Source organism: Sus scrofa, chromosome 16 (genome assembly GCF_054392235.1).
Source record: "Sus scrofa isolate SSC_HxYL_T2T_F1_AM1 chromosome 16, Sscrofa_HxYL_maternal_Yorkshire_Landrace_v2.0, whole genome shotgun sequence".
In the NCBI taxonomy this organism is placed as follows: domain Eukaryota; kingdom Metazoa; phylum Chordata; class Mammalia; order Artiodactyla; family Suidae; genus Sus; species Sus scrofa.
This window is the reverse complement of record NC_139398.1, coordinates 46,801,692-46,821,783: the sequence shown is the minus strand read 5'-3', so window position 1 is coordinate 46,821,783 and position 20,092 is coordinate 46,801,692. Positions and strand designations below refer to the sequence as shown.

Genomic DNA, 20,092 nt, shown 5'->3' with positions numbered 1-20,092 from the left:
AGGAACTTCTTGTTGAGGCTTTTTGCATCTATGTTCATCAGTGATATTGGCCTGAAATTTTCTCTTTTTTTGTGATATCTATGTCTGATTTTGGTATCAGGGTGGTAGTGACCCTCATACATGAGTTGGTGAGTGTTCCTCTGCAATTTTTTGGAATAGTTTCAGAAGGATAGGTTAACTCATCTCTAAATGTTTGGTGGAATTCACCTCTGAAGCCGTCTGGTTCCGGACTTTTGTTTGTTAGAAGCTTTTTTGTCAGTTTCAATTTCAGTACTTATGATTGGTCTGTTCATATTCTCTATTTCGTCCTGTTTCAGGCTTGGGAGTTTGGACCTTTTTAAGAGTTTGTCCATTTCTTCTAGGTTGCCCATTTTCTTGGCATATAGTTGTATTAGGCTCTTATGATCCTTTATATTTCTGTGGTGCCAGCTGTAACTTCTTTTTCATTTCTAATTTTTTTTTTTTTTTTTTTTTTTTTTTGCTTTTTAGTGCCACACCTGCAGCATATGGAAGTTCCCAGGCTAGGGGTTGAATCAGAGCTACAGCTGCCAGCCTATGCCACAGTCACAGCAACATGAGATCTGAGTCGCACCTGCGACCAACACCAGAGCTCACAGCAATGCTGGATCCTTAACCCACTGAGCGAGCCCAGAGATTGAACCCCCATCCTCATGGATCCTAGTTGGGTTCATTAACCGCTGAGCCACAAAGGGAACTCCTTCATTTCTAATTTTATTGATTTAAGCCTTCTCCCTTTTGGCCAAAGGTTTATCAATTTTGTTCATCTTTTCAAAAAACCAAATTTTAGTTTCATTGATCCTTTTTGCGTGTTTTCTTTGTCTCTGTTGCATTTATTTTTGTTCTGATTTTTATGACTTCTTTCCTTCTACTAACTCTGGGTTTTGTTTATTCTTTCTCTAGTTGCTTTAGGTGTAAGTTTAGGTGGTTTATTTGAGACTTTTCTTGTTTCCTGAGATAAGATTATATTGCTATACACTTCCCTCTTAGAACTGCTTTTGCTTTGTCTCATAGGTTTTGGATCATAGTGTTTTCATTTTCATTAGTCTCTAGGTAATTTTTTATTTCCCCTTTTATTTCTTTAGCAATCCATTGGTTGTTTAGTAACATGTTGTTTAGCCTCCATGTGTTTGTGTTTTTTTACAGTTTTTTTTCCTTGTAGTTGATTTTCTAATCAACTAGTAGGTGTAGTCAGAACTAGCATTGTAGTTAGAAAAGATGCTTTATATGATTTCAATTTTCTTAAACTATTTCCATTTTACTTAATTATTCCTTTGGGGTTTTCTCTCTTGTTCCTTTGTCTGGAACATATTTCTCTGCCATATCTTTTTGTCTAACTTTCTTTTCTTTTTTTTTTTTTTTTTTTTTTTTTGTCTTTTTTGCTATTTCTTTGGGCTGCTCCCGCGGCATATGGAGGTTCCCAGGCTAGGGGTTGAATCGGAGCTGTAGCCACCGGACTATGCCAGAGCCACAGCAACTCAGGATCCGAGCCGCGTCTGCAACCTACACCACAGCTCACGGCAACGCCAGATCGTTAACCCACTGAGCAAGGGCGGGGACCGAACCCGCAACCTCATGGTTCCTAGTCGGATTCGTTAACCACTGCGCCACGATGGGAACTCCTTGTCTAACTTTCTAATTGTGATCTCCATTCCACAGGCTGCAGGATCATAGTTCCTCTTACTTCTGGTGTCTGCCTCTTGGTTGGTGAGGTTGGTCCAAGGGCTTGTGCAGATGTCCTTGTGGGAAGGACTAGTGCCTGCCCAGTGGTGGCTAGAGCTGGGTCTTGTCCCTTTGGTGGGCAGGACCCTGTTAAGGTATGTGTTTAGATGCAGCTTTGGGCTCAGGATAACTTTAGGTAGCCTCTCTGCTGATGCATAGTGATGTGTTCCCACTGTGGGGCCTGGTCTCTGTGCCAAAATGGCAACCTCCAAAAGAGCTCACATTAACAAGTATTCTCTAGATCCTCTCCCACTAGTGTCCTTGACCTCTCAGTGAGCCACCTCCCACCCAACCCCTCACCCCTGCTTCTTCAGGAGACCCTCCAAGACCCACAGGTAGATCTAGCCCAGGCTCCTGTGGAATCACTGCTTTGCCCTGAGTCCTAGCGCCACTGAAACCTTGTGTGCATCTTCCAAGAGTAAAGTTTCCTCTAGTCCTGTGGCGCCCCTGGTCTTCAAAGCCAAATGCTCTGGGAATTCCTCCTCCCAATGCCATATCCCCCAGGCTAGGGAACCTGATATGGGGCTCAAAACTCACACTCCTATGAGAGAACCTCTGCAATATAATTTTTTTCCAATTTGTGGGTCACCTGCCCTATAGGTATGGGATTTGATTATATTGCAAAAGCACCCTTCCAACTTTCTTGCTGTAGCTCCTCTTTGTCTTTGAATGTAGAATATCTTTTTTGATAGTTTCCAGTCTTTTTTGTCAATGGTAGTTGAGCAGTTAGTTTTGATTTTGATGTTTTCATGAGAGGAGGTCAAGTCCTACTCTGCCATCTTCTTCCTCCTCCTCCTCCTCCTCCTCTTCCTCCTCCTCCTCTCAGTAGTATCCCTTTCTTAAGTTATGGGAGAGGAATAAGAGAGAGGTTCTTTTTCTTTGGTGATCTGTTTAAAGAGTAGATAAATTTTGTGTTTGTGTTTTCAGATTTTAGATAACAGAATTAAGATAATGAAGAAAGTAATTTTAGTGTTCATCTAAAGAATTGTATGTATATATTAAAATAAGATTTATTTAAATATACATACTTACTGAAATCTTTACCTTCTTTCATTAGCTTTCCAGTTTCTTTTTGAGGAAAAGAAATTTTGGTTAAAGTGCTGGCCTGACAATTTTCTTCTTTCATGCTTTTTTTTTTAAATGGGAATAATTAGGTTTCAAAGCTGGACATTTTCCAAAAATTTCATTTGGAAGATTTGTTAAGGAGAGTAATAATTGGCATGACATTGCAGGTTGAAGCCTACAATGACTTTATAATTTATATTATTTTTTATGATTAATATAAATAATTATATTATAATAACTAAGTTTGTAATTAAGTATAGCTTAATTATAATTTATAAATATGACAAGTTCTTATTTCAAAAAATTAAGTTAATAATATTTTTACTTTATTGCCCTTAAATAATTTCAGACACTTTGTGACTTATTTTGACATTCTCAGAATGTCAGTAAAAGGAGGAGCTGCTTAGAGAGCTGTACCCTCTTCGCAATTTTTTCCACATTCCTAATCATCTTCTGTGAGCATGTCACTCACTATGTTCAATTGGACCTTCTTTTTCTAGATAGGATGATGGTGGTGTTACTGTTTTATATCAACCTAGAGAAAAACTAAAGAATTGTTAAGTTTTTATTTACTTACAGGTGCTTCTAGCATCTTAACTTGGTTGAAACGTTCCTGGCGTTTATGTAATTCTTTTAGCCTCATTCCAGTGCTGATACTAAAAGCAAACAAACAAAAACACCCTTGCATTTCTGTTACTGATCATTTTGTAGCCATAAAAGAAGATATTGTTTTCGGAGCAGTAGAATTAAAACAGTTTCAGTTTTTAAAAACCAAAATTTGAAAACATGAATTGCATTGAATGAACGTTAAAATTTGTTCTTAGCAGAATCTGTATTTAATTAAGCTATATAGGCCTGAGAATTAAAAATTCAGGTCAAGCTCTTTGTCCATATGTAGTTGATGAAGTTGTTTTTTGTTTTTGTTGTTTTGCTTTTTAGGGCTGCACCTGTGGCATATGGACGTTCTCAGGCTAGGGATCAAATTGGAGCTGCAGCCGCTGGTCTATGCCACAGCCACAGCAATGTGGGATCCGAGCCATGTCTGTGACCCACACCACAGCTAACGGTAATGCCAGATCCTTAACCCACTGAGCTAGGCCAGGGATTGAACCTGTATCCTCATGGATACTAGTGGGATTTGTTTCTACTGAACCACAATGAGAACTCCTGATGAAGATATTTACTTGTGGCTAAGTAATACCTTAGAATTCTAAAATAAAGAAGCCCTAACTTTTGACTAGGTGTTTGTTAACATTTTCTTTTTTCATCTTACCACCCCATCAGCTAAAAAAATAATAATATACTTTCTAAAATGCTTTTAAGAGAAAAATATTGAGGACAATTTATGCAGATTTATTGAGCCAGAGAATTTTATTTTGTATTATAAACATGCAGAGTAAATGGAATGAATAGAAAAAAAAGTATGTTTTATATTAGATATTCTAAGTGCTGAAGAAATAATATAAGGCAGGAAAGCAGAGAGAGCATATAGGACATGACAAGGATAGAGAAGAAGGGTTGAAATTTTCGATGGGATGACATGAATAGCCAAATGCCTCATTGAGAAAGGGGGCCTTGAAGAAGGACTTGAAAGAAGTAATGAAGCAAGCCATGCAGATATTTAGGGGAAAGGCCTTCAGAGCCTTTGTTTTTACTTGAAATTAATAGCAAAGATCCTAAAGTAAGAACATGCTTGCAGTATTTCAGGAATGCTCAGGAGACCACTGTGGTTAGTGTGGTAGACAGTGAAGTCCTGGAGATGCGATGGGAGAGGGGTGGCAGAGAGCAGTTTGGTACATGAATCAGGAGTTCAGGCTGGAGATAATAGTTTGAGTGTCAGCAGCATATATGTTATATTTGAAGTTATGTGACTAGATGAAATTCACCAAGAGATTGACTTTGGATAGGGAAGAGAAAAATGTCTGGATAAAATAAACTGAGTTACTCTAATTTAAGAGTTGGAGGTTTGAGAAGGAATCAGCAAAGGAGACTAAGACTGAGAGTTCTTTCCTTTAGGATTATGCCTTTGTTGGCACGTGAAGTTTTGCATGTACTAACCCAGGTTTACCTCATCTCTTACCACTTTTCTTACTACTTATAGTTGTGAAAAATATATCATGCTCTCTTTCTGGGTTCTTTCTACATGATTTTCCATTTTCTGAAGCACTGTTTCTTTCCTCCTCCCTATTTAATTCCTTTATATCTTCTAGGATTCACCTCAACTGTAACTTCCTCAGGGGTCTGCCAGACGTGGTTTAGCTTCCCCTTCTATATACCCTACAGATAGATACCCAACCCTTCTCGCTCCCATTACTGCTCATGAGCACTTTCTCTCTTTGGACTGGAGTTACTTTCTTATCTCCTCCAGCAGATTATGGTCCCTGGTTCTATAATCTATTCATCATTTAAAGAATGTGCTAAAGCACAATGCTTAATCCTTGGTTAGCAGTTAAATATTTAATCAATTAGACAACCAGTCAAATAATTAGCCATAATAGAAAGAGAAGAGCCTTATATAAGCTCAGCCTTTGGAGACAGTGAGTAAAGTTGGAGTATAGAGCACGGTTTTTGTGAAATAAGCATCAGAGGAAGCAAGAAACATGTCAGCAAGCCCGAAGTTACCAGTATTTTTCTTATAGCAGTAAGGAATTTCTAGGTACAATTGCTTAATTAACTTTTTTTCTGTCTTCTTTACTGAAAAGCTGCCTGGCAAATATAATGTTTTACTAAGCAGGTAGAGAGAAGTATAGTGGATTCACTATTTTGAATGTTTATTTGCATGAGATTTTTTGAATACTTTATTCCTTTTTCATTTTCTAATAAACTACCCCAACCTGACAGGTGTTTGAGAGCTGCTGTTTTCATGGAGATGTGAATAAAGGAATAGTTTTAAATCAGAGGTCTTCCTATCAAGGGTGAACATTCTTAAGAGTCATGGAATTATTATGAAACTTAAGAGAGGCATAACTGGTCAGTGGAAGGGTGGAGACAGATTTGAAAACCAAAAAATTTTAAGGAATTTAAGGAGTGGAACTTTGAAAAGGTGTTAGGTAGAAATAAGGTTTCTTTGTTTATCAGAGTATTAAATGAAAATGCAGAGTTTTGAGTCACATTTAAAATAGTTTTAAAGTTTTGCTGAATGTTAAAAAGCATTTTTTTTTGTAGCATGATCATAAATATTTGTAAGGTGAGATAACTACAACCTGTATGTGAAATATAATTTATTTTCAGTGTGGCACAGCTGAGCTGCATTTCAAATGGGAAGTAACATTGATAGGGAGCAGTCACGTTAAACAGTGTTCAAAAGAAAAAGCCCAAGTTTCAAAAAACATTTTATTCTGAATATTGTTCTCTGTATAGTATTAATTTTATTTTATTTTTATTTGTTTATTTATTTATTTATTTTTGCTTTTTAGGGCCGCACTCATGGCATGTGGAGGTTCCAGGCTAGGGGTTGAATTGGAATTATAGCCACAGCAATAGCAACGCCAGATCTGAGCCACATCTGTACCCTGCACCACAGCTCACGGCAACACCAGATCTTTAACCCACTGAGTGAGACCAGGGATTGAACCCGCAACGTCATGGTTCCTAGTCATATTTGTTTCTGCTGTGCCACAACGGGAACTCCAAATAGTATTCATTTTAAAAGTGTTTTAAGATCCAACTAAAGTTCAATTTAGAAATATACGTTGTATTTTTTGCTTACTTGAATAAAGCTTTAAGCATATTCAGTTAAAATACGCTGAGTTGTATATTTTTAAAGAGAAACTATTGAAAAGATTCCAAAATATTTGTTTGAACAGGCACTCAGCATCTCAATGAAAACTGTTGGAAAAGGAAAACTTTCAGTCATTCTGCTCTCTGAGTACCCAAGCCAACTGAACTGGTACAGTTAACACTTCTGTAAGATGTCAGGGGCCAAGAAATGTAGCACTTCCTGGACTGCTTTTCAACAGGCCTCCCAGCCAACTTAGTGGCTAATGTTAATACCATTGAGTTTTCAGAGTAATAACTACACGTAGAATATCTACATCTCTTCTTATCAGTGTCACACTCATTAGTCTCTATTAGTAATCCTTTTTTTTTTTTTAGGGCTGCACCTGCGACATATGGAAGTTCCCTGGCTAGGGATCAAATCAGAGCTACAGCTGCTGGCCTACCCACAGCCACAGGAACACGGGATCCAAGCTGCGTCTGTGATCTGTGCCACAGCTCATGGCAACACTGGATCCTTTACCCACTGAGCAAGGCCAGGGATCCAACCTGCATCCTCACGGATACTAGTTGGATTGGTTACCAATGAACCACAATGGGAACTCCCTCTGTTAGTAATCCTTGATGAGCTTAAATCTCTGCTTCATATTGACATTAGAACTGTAGTTTGTTCTTCAGTTTTGTAGGGTGTCATTCTTACAAAACACTAAGGGAACGCCCTGTGCAGTGTGGCCCAAACTGTCTTCCAGACTGAAATATTTCTACATTGGTTTTTAGTACTACTGAGTGTCACAGTAGAGATTTAAATTATTTAGAACACTTTAAAGGGAGTTCCTGTCGTGGCGCAGTGGAAATGAATCTGACCAGGACCCATGAGGTTGCGGGTTTGATCCCTGGCCTCGCTTAGTGGGTTAAGGATCTAGCATTGCCATGAGCTGTGATATAGGTCGCAGATGCGGCTCAGATCTGGCATTGCTGCGGCTGTGGCATAGGCTGGAGGCTGTAGCTCAGATTAGACTCCTAGCCTGGAAACCTCCATATGCCGTGGGTGCAGCCTGAAAAGCAAAAACCAACAACAACAACAACAAAAAAAAAAAAAACACTTTAATGCTTTGTGAGGAATGGTAGTTATTTCAGGCTACCAAATTTTAAAATAGTTATATTCAGCCTCTGACCCTTTAGTTTTCATTGTATGCCCTTGAGAATTACTGACACCACTGAATTCATTTAGCAGTTATATGCTTGGTATAAATAGTATGTCATGTTGATCTCTATATCCACATATTTGCTTTAGTAAGTGCTCTCAGATATTTGTTGGGTTTAGCTAAAAAGTGCCCACTGTATTTAGGTGGTGGTGTGGAGAGTAATAATAAAAGAAAGATTCAAAGATTCTATATGCTAACTAGAAAGACTAGACTAAATTTAGTATCTGTGTTACCATTTCTCTAATATCACAGAGTTATTTGGAAAAATAGCATAAACTAAAATTCCAGTCACTTGGGGGAGTTCCCATCATGGCTCTGCGATAACGAGCCCGACTAGTATCCATGAGGACATGGGTTTGATCTCTGGCTTCCCTCAGTGGATTAAGGATCCCGAGTTGCTGTAGCTATGGTCCAGCCCAGCAGCTATAGCTCTGATTCAACCCTTGGCCTGGGAAATTCCATATGCCACTAGTGTGGCCCTAAAATACAAATGAAATGAAATTCCAGTCACTTGGTTTTTCAATTGCTTCCCACAAGGTTAGATTAATGATATCTGCAAAAACGGTTACCACACTCTGGTAAATTTCAAGCTTATTTTAGAACCATAAATGTAGAAGACTTATATAGAACCAATGATAAATCTCTTGGCTTTTTGTCCCTTTATTATTTGGATCTGTGTATACCAAATATATACAATTTGGGATGCGCCGTCATTCGTAACTTCAAGGGATCTAAGGCATATGGTCATTTCATGCACCTCTGCCTGGTCTTTACATTTGGGTAGTTTATAACTGCAAGAAATGGAGTTTCAATAAGAAACTGAAGGGGTTAATGACTGGAAATAATGATTGAAAACCAGAATCTGGAGTCGATTGGAACACAGTTATGAGAAGAAAGCATACATATAATAGTAGCATAATAGGGCATATTACTGAAATTTAAGAAAAGTGGAATAAGACAAAATATCTCTAGTGTCGGGATGTTCCATTTAATATTTACTTGGGATGAGTTTCACAAGGGAGATGGCTGAAATCACTAATCCTTAGTATATGAACCAAGAAATAGGAATTGTGTTTATCATCGGAAGTAACTTTGGGCCATAAAGAAGGAATAGAGACTCTTTAGTAGAGGAACATTTTTGTCTGTAATTTCTCTGATTTAGTGCCAAGTGCTTTTTAAGAGAATATTCAAAGCTGTATCTGTTTAAGTTTGATTGTTAAAAACTGTCAGCTGCTATATTTCTTTTTAATAACTGATCGAAGCTCTTTCTGTCAGGTCTCCTCTATTGCTAAATTCCTTAAGTTTAAAAAAGTGTATTTAAAGTAATAGCACTATGAAACAAAAGTTTTATTTTGAGGACTGGGTAATACTTCTTTTGTGACATTTTCTTTTCCCACCAAAAGTGAGAAGTAAATGCCTTGCCTTGGTACATCCCATTTCTAATGGAGGACAAGAAGTTATTTTCTTCAATGGCTGACATCCAGAATTTCTGCCTGAACGTTCTTTGTCAAGTGTATATTCCCTTCTCTAGGCCTTTCTATATAGAGCCCACAAACATCGTCAATGTGAATGATGTCATTCAGAGGGTTAGTGACCATGCCTCTGCCATGAACAAGAGGATTCATTACTACAGCCGGCTCACCGCTCCTGCAGACAAGGCACTGGTAAGGGGCAAAGCATTGCTGATTGTCTAAGTTAAATTGAAATGAACAGTGAACAACATGAGCCAGGGCAACTCCCAGTGGTTGAACTTTTTGCTGGCCACATTCCAAGGACAGCATCATGGAAAATCAAAGATATTAATTAATACATATCTTACATCTCAGGCTAGTTCATTCTTAATAGGCCTGGCATAGAAAACTTGAAACAATCTTTGTGTTGACAACAGCCTAGAGATTTCTTAGATTAAATTCTGCTAATCCACAATCCTAGGAGCTTTGAGGATGATGAAATATTGAAATAGTTTAAGTCATTGATTAGTAAATAATAATAACAGGTTCTGGTTAGTCTATTCAGTTTTTAAGTTTGAAGCTACAAGAGAAAAATGTTTTTAGAGATTTTCTACAGGGGTGAGAAACTGAAATATACGCATGCATATATATATAATATTTTCCTGTTTGGTAATGTCCTTTTATGGATCAAAAACAAGGGTCAAAGGGCAAATACTAAACATGTGAAGCTTTTTGGGCAACGTGCTGTCATGTATTCTTTTCCACTTTTGTTTTATAATCATTAAAAATATAAAAGCTGGAGTTCCCGTCGTGGCGCAGTGGTTAACGAATCCGACTAGGAACCATGAGGTTGCGGGTTCGGTCCCTGCCCTTGTTCAGTGGGTTAACGATCCAACGTTGCCATGAGCTGTGGTGTAGGTTGCAGACGCAGCTCGGATCCTGTGTTGCTGTGGCTCTGGCATAGGCTGGTGGCTACAGCTCCGATTCAACCCCTAGCCTGGGAACCTCCATATGCCACGGGAGCGGCCCAAGAAATAGCAAAAAGACAAAAATAAATAAATAAATAAATAAAAGCTATCCTTAGCAAAGGGCCTGTAAAAAAAATCAGGAATAATTTTTTCCCCTAATTTTTTCACCTTTTCCTTCCCTGGGTCTTTACATCAGTAGTTATAGTAAAGTCTTTGTTCCATATTAGAATTGTCTAAGCCCTCTGGAGAGTAGAAGTAATACAGTATCCCTGGGTCTAGTTCAAACCTCCTAGAGGATGTATTTGTAGACTCAAACTTCATAGATATCAACTGGGCCAGTCTAGGCCTGAGTGTATGTTGATCGCCTGGAAATTAAGACAGCATTGTACACCAAATTGAATCCATTTTGTTAACTGACAGGTAAGCCTAGTAAATCAAAGTATATAAACAGTGACCTAAAATTAACGGAGTAATATGACCATTTTTAATGATTGTGTGCATACACTCACACTCATTTTCTGAGAGTCCCAAAATTATTTCTCCTAAAAGATTTTTTTTTTTTTTAATGCCCTCACCCACAGCATATGGAAGTTCCTGGGCCAGAGAGTGAATCCAAGCCACAGCCGCAACCTATGCCACAGCTGCGACAATGCCAGATCCCTTAACCTCCTGTGCCAGATCCTTTAACCCACTGCGCTGGACAGGGGATCAAACCCACACCTCTGCAGCGACCTGCGCCCCATTGCAGTCAGGTTCATAACCCACTGCACCACAGTGGGAACTCCCCTAGAAGATTTTTAAAGGAAGAACAATATGAAACTGTAGGTGTCAGGTCTTTACAGAGTTATACTTTTTATTCTAAAAATTTCCCCATTTACCTTAATATTTTTATCCTAAAAATAGAAAGGTGGTAAATTATTTGGCTACCAACATCTCCTAAACCCTTGCTAATAAAAATGTGACTTGCACAGGCCAGCAATATCAGTATCATGGAGAGCTTGTTAAAATTGACAAATCTCAGTCCTTACTCCAGATCTACTGAATCAAAATCTATATTACAGGAGTTCCCGTTTTGGCATGGCGGAAAAGAATCCGACTAGGAACCATGAGGTTGCCGGATCAATCCCTGGCCTCGCTCAGTGGGTTAAGGATCCGGCGTTGCTGTGAGCTGTGGTGTAGGTTGCAGACACTGCTCGGATCTGGTGTTGCTATGGCTGTGGCATAGGCCGGCAGCAACAGCTCCAATTAGACCCTTAGCCTGGGAACCTCCATACGCCGAGGGGAATGGATCTAAAAAGACAAAAAAACAAACAAAAAAACCAACAACAACAACAAAAAGAAAAAAACCTGTATTACAAATTCTCTGTGTGAAACCCAGGAACATTCAAATTTGAAAAGCACTGTCCGAGACTAATGACAAAGTGTAGGATCCAATCCTCCAGCATTTCTCTTTCTCCTAAGAATTTCTTATTTCTTCTAATCCTGCATCAATAACTTTCAGTTTTCACTTTTTCTGAACTTAGTTTGGTAGCTATCATGATTTACCCCCTGCCTGATGCAGACATGGTCTTGCCCCCTTTTTCCTTTTGCTCCATAGTAAAAGACAGCAGAACTCAGACCCAAGAGGACTGAGGATAGAGAGAAGGCAGCAGACCTATCTCCACATAACTTTTGTATTTCTAGGAAATAGTTGTTTCCAAAGCCACACCAGGCATAGCATTCAGGATGATGTTTACAAGACACCACCAATCATATGCATAGAGGAGGTTTTGATGCTTTTTTCTTTTTGCACCAGTTCGTACATAGCCTGTCTACCTACTGAGGCCTAATGTTCCATCATTTCCTTGAAGTCTTTCCCAATTATTTTAGTCTCCATTATTATAATTATTATTTTTTTTTCATTCCTATATTCCAGAGTTGAACACTTAATTTTTATTCTTACAGCCTTGTCTAATTTCCTCATATGTTTTCCACTTGGAATTTAAACATCTTGAAGTTAGGGGCTGTAATTTTTTTTTTTCTTGAATGCTAAGCCTAACACAAAGTGGCACATTTACATACTGATATATAATTCTTAGCTTATACCAGTCAGCTCCTGTGTCTTTAATATTATATGTAAGGACTGCATATTCTCAAAAGACTCTTCTCAGGGAGATGGGAAGAATTCCATCAGGGAACTATATTTTTTTCCCTACCAAAAAAGGGAGACAGAATTAGAAGAAATGTGTCAGGGTAAGGTGGGAGCTATATGTATAAGAAATATATATCTATTCAGTCATTCTCTTTCTGTACATCTTCAGCTTCTCTATTGGCTCCTTCCTTTTGCTTACATCTTCCGTTCTTAGGAGTCCATGCTTTGCCTTTTCCTTGAGCCACTGTAGCTCATCTTTTTCTTCTGCTACCATAGCATTTAAAGAATAGTCTTTATATTTTTATTTATTTATTTTTATTAAAGTATATTTGATTTACAATGTTGTGCCAATTTCTGGAATAGTCTGTACTGTTCCTTTATGTCCCTTCTATTGACTCCTCAATTCTTTATAGTTTGAGTTCCCTTCCAGCCTCTCTGCTAAAACCACTTTCACATAGGAGTTCAGTGGCTACTTGATTCTTTAAATTCCCCTCACTCTATGTGCAAGTATCCTTCATCTAGAATTACTTAATCTCAGTCTTTGCCATCTCTTCTTCCTCCTGTCTCATGAAAATGGAGAGAAAAAATATTGACAGTTGCATATTCTAGGAATTCATTCTCATTTCAATGGAAAGTTTATTGTGTTTACATTTAAACTCTTACTCCTTTAGATCTACTGTATTTGAAGAACTATTTTATATTCATTCATCATAGATACAGACTCTACTTGTTTATGATATTTAGAAGTGTGTCTAGAGTCAGATACTTTGTTCTGTAGAAAACATCCTGTTTTGGACATTTACTGGTTCTAACATTTCTCTTCTTTTTTAACCAGATTGCCCCGGATCATGTAGTTCCAGCTCCAGAAGAGTGCTATGTGTATAGTCCATTAGGTTCTGCTTATAAACTTCAGAGTTACACTGAAGGATATGGTAAAAACACCAGTTTAGTAACCATGTGAGTAAAACTACTTTTTGGAGCATAACTTAAACTATATATAAATAAAACTTATTGACTATTTTAATTTTTGTCTTAAAATGTTTGAAGAGTCAAACTTCATCTTTTTACTACTATTACTCTGTTTTCAGTTTTATGATTTGGAATACCATGATGGGAACATCTATACTAAGTATTCCTTGGGGCATAAAACAGGTAATATAATTTTCAGCACACTTTCTGCTGGAATTTTTTTCTCTTTGTACTGGAAGTTTTACAACAGAGGTTTTAATAAATCTACATAAAATTTACTAAAGAAAGTAGACGATGTATTTAATTATACATTAGTTTTTATCATAATTGTTTAGGGAACATAATGTTTGCATATGAATGGATTCTAACATATTATATATTCTTCCATATTTTTATTTTTAAACAGGCTGGGTTTACTACTGGAATGATTGTCATCATACTGATGGGCCTTTTAACACTTTATTGCTGCTACAGAGTAGTGAAATCACGAGCTATGATATGTAAGAATTTGCCACTGTAAAAATAATGATATGGATAGTAGTTTCTATCAAGGCAGATCACTAATGTGTACATTTCACAAGTGTGTTAACTATTTTGTGCATAAATATTTACTTCTCTAATTCATAACATTTGGCTGAACTGATATGTTAATGAATTTAGTGGCTGCCAATCTGAGAGAGTCTAGGAGTTCTTTGAAGAATGCATTCACTTTGGTACTAATATCCTCATAAGAATAATTTTAAAAGTCAGATATATACATAGTCTTTTTAGGGCCACACCCATGGCATATGGCGGTTCCCAGACTAGGGGTCAAATCAGAACTGTAGCTGCTGGCCTATACCACAGCAACAGCAATGTGGGATCTGAGCTGCATCTGTGACCTACACCACAGCTCACAGCAATGCCGGATCCTTAACCCACTGAGCAAGGCCAGGGATCTGACCTGCATCCTCATGGTTTCTGCTGCACCATGATGGGAACTCCTTAGAAGTCATATTTTAAAAATGAGGTCTTTTCCAGGAATAAATTGAGAATTCTATGATTCTTATCAGTTAACAGTGACTTGTTTTGACTTATCCCTACCAAAAGTTCTAAATGTTGGATTATCCTAAAAGTAAAAATTGTAAATACAAAAATGTGAGCAATATGTCCTTTATAATGAGTTCTCAAAGTTGTACCAATGCATTACTTCCACTCACTTCTATAAATTCTAGATCAGGGAAATACCTTTTTAGATTATTTTAAAATAGCTTAGGACCTAAATAGACATGTGATAATTCATTGAACCTTGGCAAATATGAATCAACAGACCAGGCTTTGCCTCCAGTTTTTTTCTGTCTCCATTATAAGCTGTGATATATTTTCTCTTAATTGTATTATTTATTCATATCCTGTTCCTCATTATACACAAATCTCTTGATACCCTTATAAATCTGCTAAATTCTTCATATGATATAGGCACTTAGCCCTTTACCTATTATATTTTGTCAATTTCTTTCCCATTCAATATTTTAATGACTTTTTTATGATAAAAAAAAGTTCTGCCAATATTTTCTATTGTTGATAGAAAAGGATAACCTTTCGGGTTCTATTTTTACATTGTCCTCTGTATTATCTTTTATTTTATTTTATTTTATTTTATTAATTTTTTTTTCTTTTGTCTTTTTGCCTTTTCTAGGACCGCACCCATGGCATATGGAGGTTCCCAGGCTAGGGGTCTAATCAGAGCTGTAGCCACTGGCCTATGCCAGAGCCACAGCAACACGGGATCCAAGCTACTTCTGCGACCTGGATCCTTAACCCACTGAGCAAGGCCAGGGATCGAACCCGCAACCTCATGGTTCCTAGTCGGATTTGTTAACCACTGAGCCATGATAGGAACTTCTGTTATTTATTTTAAATTCTTAATTGTCTGAAATTTCTTTATTTGAAGTATAATTGATATGCAATATTATTTATATTGTACATCAACTGTACTTCAACTATATACTTCAACTATTGATGTATACTTGAAGTATAGTTACAGGTGTACAATATAGTGATTCATAATTTTTAAAGGTTATGTATTCCATTTATGGTTATTATAGGGAGTTCCCATCATGACTTAGCAGTAATGAACCCGACTAGTGTCCATGAGGATGCAGGTTTGATCCCTGGCCTCGCTCAGTGGGTTAAGGATATGGCGTTGCCGTGACCTGTGGTGTAGGTTGCAGATGTGACTCGTATCTAGCATTGCTGTGGCTGTGGTGTAGGCTGGCAGCTGCAGTTCCAATTTGACCCCTAGCCTGGGAACTTCCGTATGCTGCAGGTGCAGCTCTAAAAAGACAAAAATAAATAAATAAGTTATTATAAAATACTGGCCATATTCCCATGTTTTACAATATATCCTTGTAGCTTATTTTATACATAATAGTTTGTATCTCTTAATATTGCCCTTCCCTGCTTCCCTCATTGTCTGAAATTTAAATTGGCATGTGGTATGAAGTATAACTCAGTAAAACATTCCTCTAAATTATTATTATGTGTGCCAAATATTGTTGGATAATATCTACTGTCCTTTATTGATGATTTTGTCTAGGCTTGGTTTATTACTTGCTTTTATTAATTATAAAATTTTATGATACTATAATCTACTTCTTAGATCATCTGTACTATTTTATTGACCTACATTTCTTTTTAATGTATTTGTTCTATAATGCTTTAATTACTGGTATTTCATAATATGTTCTAATATCTTGTTGAAATACCTTTAATCTTTTGCTAAATATTTTGAATTAATTTGTAGAACACAAATTATGAATATGGAATATATGGTTAACATCTAATTTTACTCATTCTCTTTTATTTTTATCTAGCATCAGTGGATACCACCACCTGGGAATATCCAGATGTCTGCAGATATTATTTTGGCTCCTTTGGGCAGTGGTCGAGTCTTCTTTTCTCCTTGGTGTCTCTTATTGGAGCAATGATAGTTTATTGGGTGCTTATGTCTAATTTTCTTTTTAATACTGGAAAGTTTATTTTTAGTAAGTATCCATATTATATGCCTTAACACAATTGCTTTCTGATAAAATAACTACTGTAACATTTTATTTATTTATTTCCTTTTTTTTTTTTTTTTTTTTTTGTCTTTTTGCCTTTTCTAGGGCCGCTCCCACAGCACATGGAGGTTCCCAGGCTAGGGGTCTAATTGGATCTGTAGCCGCCAGCCTACGCCAGAGCCACAACAACGTGGGATCCAAGCAGCTTCTGCAACCTACACCACAGCTCATGGCAACGCCAAATCCTTAACCTACTGAGCAAGGCCAAGGATCAAACCCACAACCTCATGGTTCCAAGTCAGATTCGTTAACCACTGAGCCGTGACGGGAACTCCATACTGTAACGTTTTAGTTACAGTCTTTATTCTAGACTTGAGATTAATAAAGTAAAAAGTAATATTTATAATTCTGGAAGATATACTTGATTCAATTAGCTTTCTGGTTATGATCTCAAATACATCAAATACATCATGTATGTTCATTTCGAAAAACTAATTTTGGGATAAATGATATTTTTTTCAAATTCTCTAATATAAAATATTTCTAGGTTTCAGTAGGTATTTTAAGCATTTTTTTCATTCTATACCACAAAATTTTAGTTTAACAGAAAAGTTTGTGAAGTTCATTTACATGCTAAACTTCACATGGTATTTACATGGAACTTTACATGGTATTTGTTGCTAAAGAATTTGATGTGGAATCTCAAAGAAACAACTTTCAGTCACATGTTTTCAAAATATCAAGATCTAAAATTAGGAAACAAAAAAAATAAAATAAAATTAGGAAACAGTAGAATAATGGAAATTATTTGGTAAATATATTATTTACATACCACAGAGTTGTAATTCACCCACATCAGCTATTTGAATTCTGAAAGGAGTCTTAGAAATTTAGACCAAATACTTTTATAATATTCTTAAATTGGTTAAAATTCTTTTTTTATTTTTTTGCTTTTTAGGGCCGCACTTGCGGCATATGGAGATTCCCAGGCTAGGGGTCAAATCAGAGCCACAGCAACATGGGATCCAAGCCACATCTGCAACCTACACCACAGCTCACAGCACTGCTGGATCCTTAACCCACTGAGCAAGACCAGGGATTGAACGCACATCCTCATGGATACTAGTCAGGCTCCTTACTGCTGAGCCGCAACAGGAACTTCCAAGTCCATTTTATATTAAGATTCCAAATATTTTTCCTGATGACTGATAGACCTAAAGCTTAGTATATGTTTAGCTGGGTTTATATAGATGTTTAGCTAGATTTACATAAAAAACAAATTTCAAAATAAGTTCTAACATAATTACAATAGCTAATTTCCCTAAGTTCTTTTGAGGGACAGGTGAGTGAGGTAAATAAATTCTGTTTTTATTTTAAAGAATAAAATTAGCATTTTAATTAAGTTCTTTTTATTAGCAAGCATTTTTATTGTATGAAAAATTATGAAGTGTTTCAAACTATCAAAAAGACGCAGAAACTAATATATATACCAGTGTACCCACTAACTAGTTTTCTTGTTATAATATTTTGCCGTATTTACATTAGTTCTCTGTTCTTATAGACATATAATTGAAGCCCCTCATGTTCTCCTTCTCAGCCTCATTTTCCTTCTTCCCTAATTTTGGTACAAAATATGGTACATGCATGTTTTTGTTCTCCTACTATATAAATATATAAGCAACATATAGTATTGTTTTGCATGTTTTTAATCTATATTAATGCTTTTGCAACTTTTTGCCACATTCATCTTCAGTAATACATTATTCTAGTTCAGTTTCACTGCTTTATTATGTAGCATGAATATACCATGCCTTCTTTATCCATTCTTTTGCTGATATTTGTTTTCAGTTATTTTGCTCTTACAAACAAGACTTTGTTTAATATCATTGTTTGTTTCCTTGTGTGTATATGTGGGAGAGGTTTTTCCAACTATGTACCTCTAAGACAAATTTCTGAAACAGAATATTCACATTTTCAACATTACTAGAAATTACCAAATTATTGTTTATCATCCTTATACCAGTCACACTCCTACCAACAGTGTATAAAAGTTCTCCTTATTCCATATCCTCATCTACACTTGGTATTATCAGACTTAAATTTTGCCAGTTGGGATATAGGTTTTAATTTGCATTTCTCCTCATAAGAAGTAACACTAGACATCTTTTCTTAATTATATTGGATTTTAGATAGCTTTTTCATATCTTTTGCCTATTTTTCTATTGGATTGATGGTCTTTTTTCATGTTTATTTTTAGGTGCCCTTTGTAAAGTCTGGATACTAATATTTTATTCATTATTGTATGGAAATATCTTCACTTTGTGTATGGTGGCTCTGTTGTTCAGAAGTTTTTTGTTTGTTTTTGCCTTTTCTAGGGCCGCTCCTGCGGCACATGGAGGTTCCCAGGCTAGGGGTCTAATCGGAGCTGTAGCTGCGGGCCTACACCAGAGCCACAGCAACACGGGATCCGAGCCATGTCTGCAACCTCCACCACAGCTCACGGCAACGCTGGATCCTTAAACCCACTGAGCAAGGCCAGGGATCGAACCCACAACCTCATGGTTCCTAGTTGGATTCGTTAACCACTGAGCCACAATGGGAACTCCTGTTTTGTTTCTTTTTTACTTTCAAACTACTCAGTCTTTTTGATTATGGTCTATAACTCTTCCACATACATTTTAGAATCACCTTGTCAAATTCCACAAAAAATTCCAATCAGAATTTGATTGAAATTGTACTGAATTTATCAGTTACTATACCATAAGCTATCAACCACTACCATAATTGATGTCATTAGGGTACTGAATTTAAGATTTGATTGGCATTGCATTGGATTTATAGATGTGGAAAGAATAATATCATTAGGATATTGAGTCTTACTATCCATGATCATGGCATGGAGTAGTTCTCCATTTATTTAGGTCTTTTAAAATATCTTGTAAATTTTCATTGATAAAAGTCTTGCATATCTTTTAAACTTATTTTATTCTCAGTACCCTAAATTTTTTTGTGTTTAAAGCCATTTTGGTTTAATATTCAAACATTCATATTTTATCACAGAAAATTTCAAACATGTACAAAGTAGAAGAACATATAAGGAACTGTCATGTTCCCCCTACCCATTGTCAACAATTATTAACATTCTGCCATTCTTGAATCAGATGGTACCAATGTTTCTCAACCTTTTTTCCCACTATTGCTCTTTTAAGGAGCCTTTTTAGGCATTTTTTCCTAATTGCCTTCCCATGAAATTCTATTTTCACAGATACAGTGTATATCCATTTATAAACTGTATATGTTTCTGTCCTTTATATGTAAAAAGAGTAAATTTTTTTCATCCCTTAGAAATGAATTTTTTCCCTTGTAGGTAATAGTGTTATACATTTAGAAAACATGATCATGCCTATACCCACTCTAGAATTTGCTTTTTTAGATAGAATTTACCTTCATTGAAATACACAAATCTTGATCATATAGATTTTTTTTTTTTCTTTTTCGTTGGCACCCACATCATGTGGAAGTTCCCAGGCCAGGGACTGAACCCACACCACAACAGCCACCCATGCTGCTGGAGTGACAGTGCCAGATCCTTCACCCACTGTGCTACAAGAGAACTCCATTGGCCATACAATTTTGACAGATGGATACATCGATGTAACCCACACCCCCTTCATGAAACTAGTGATATATTCTTTAATTAGAAGAAATTTAGAGTATTTGTTGCTATTATAAAAGAACCTAGTTAACTTTTTAATTGTTGTCTTTCATCTAGCAAATATATTGAGCTCTTACTGCTTATAATTTT

General features: G+C 36.6%; 1 protein-coding gene across 31 annotated transcripts in view; it reads left to right on the top strand.

Moving 5' to 3' along the window:
- SLC38A9 (solute carrier family 38 member 9) overlaps positions 1 to 20,092 on the top strand; it is a 118,625-nt gene that overhangs the window by 32,171 nt on the left and 66,362 nt on the right. For 15 of the 31 annotated variants that reach the window (XM_085002252.1, XM_085002250.1, XM_085002255.1 and 12 more), the window contains 5 exons: positions 9,259 to 9,391; positions 13,113 to 13,234; positions 13,366 to 13,429; positions 13,653 to 13,746; positions 16,102 to 16,272. In XM_085002252.1, coding sequence (XP_084858378.1) covers positions 9,259 to 9,391; positions 13,113 to 13,234; positions 13,366 to 13,429; positions 13,653 to 13,746; positions 16,102 to 16,272 — 584 coding nt within the window. Of the gene's footprint in view, positions 1 to 6,611; positions 6,712 to 9,130; positions 9,392 to 13,112; positions 13,235 to 13,365; positions 13,430 to 13,652; positions 13,747 to 16,101; positions 16,273 to 20,092 lie in introns of all 31 variants that reach the window. The other 16 variants (XM_085002233.1, XM_085002241.1, XM_085002234.1 and 13 more) reach the window with 3 other exon arrangements.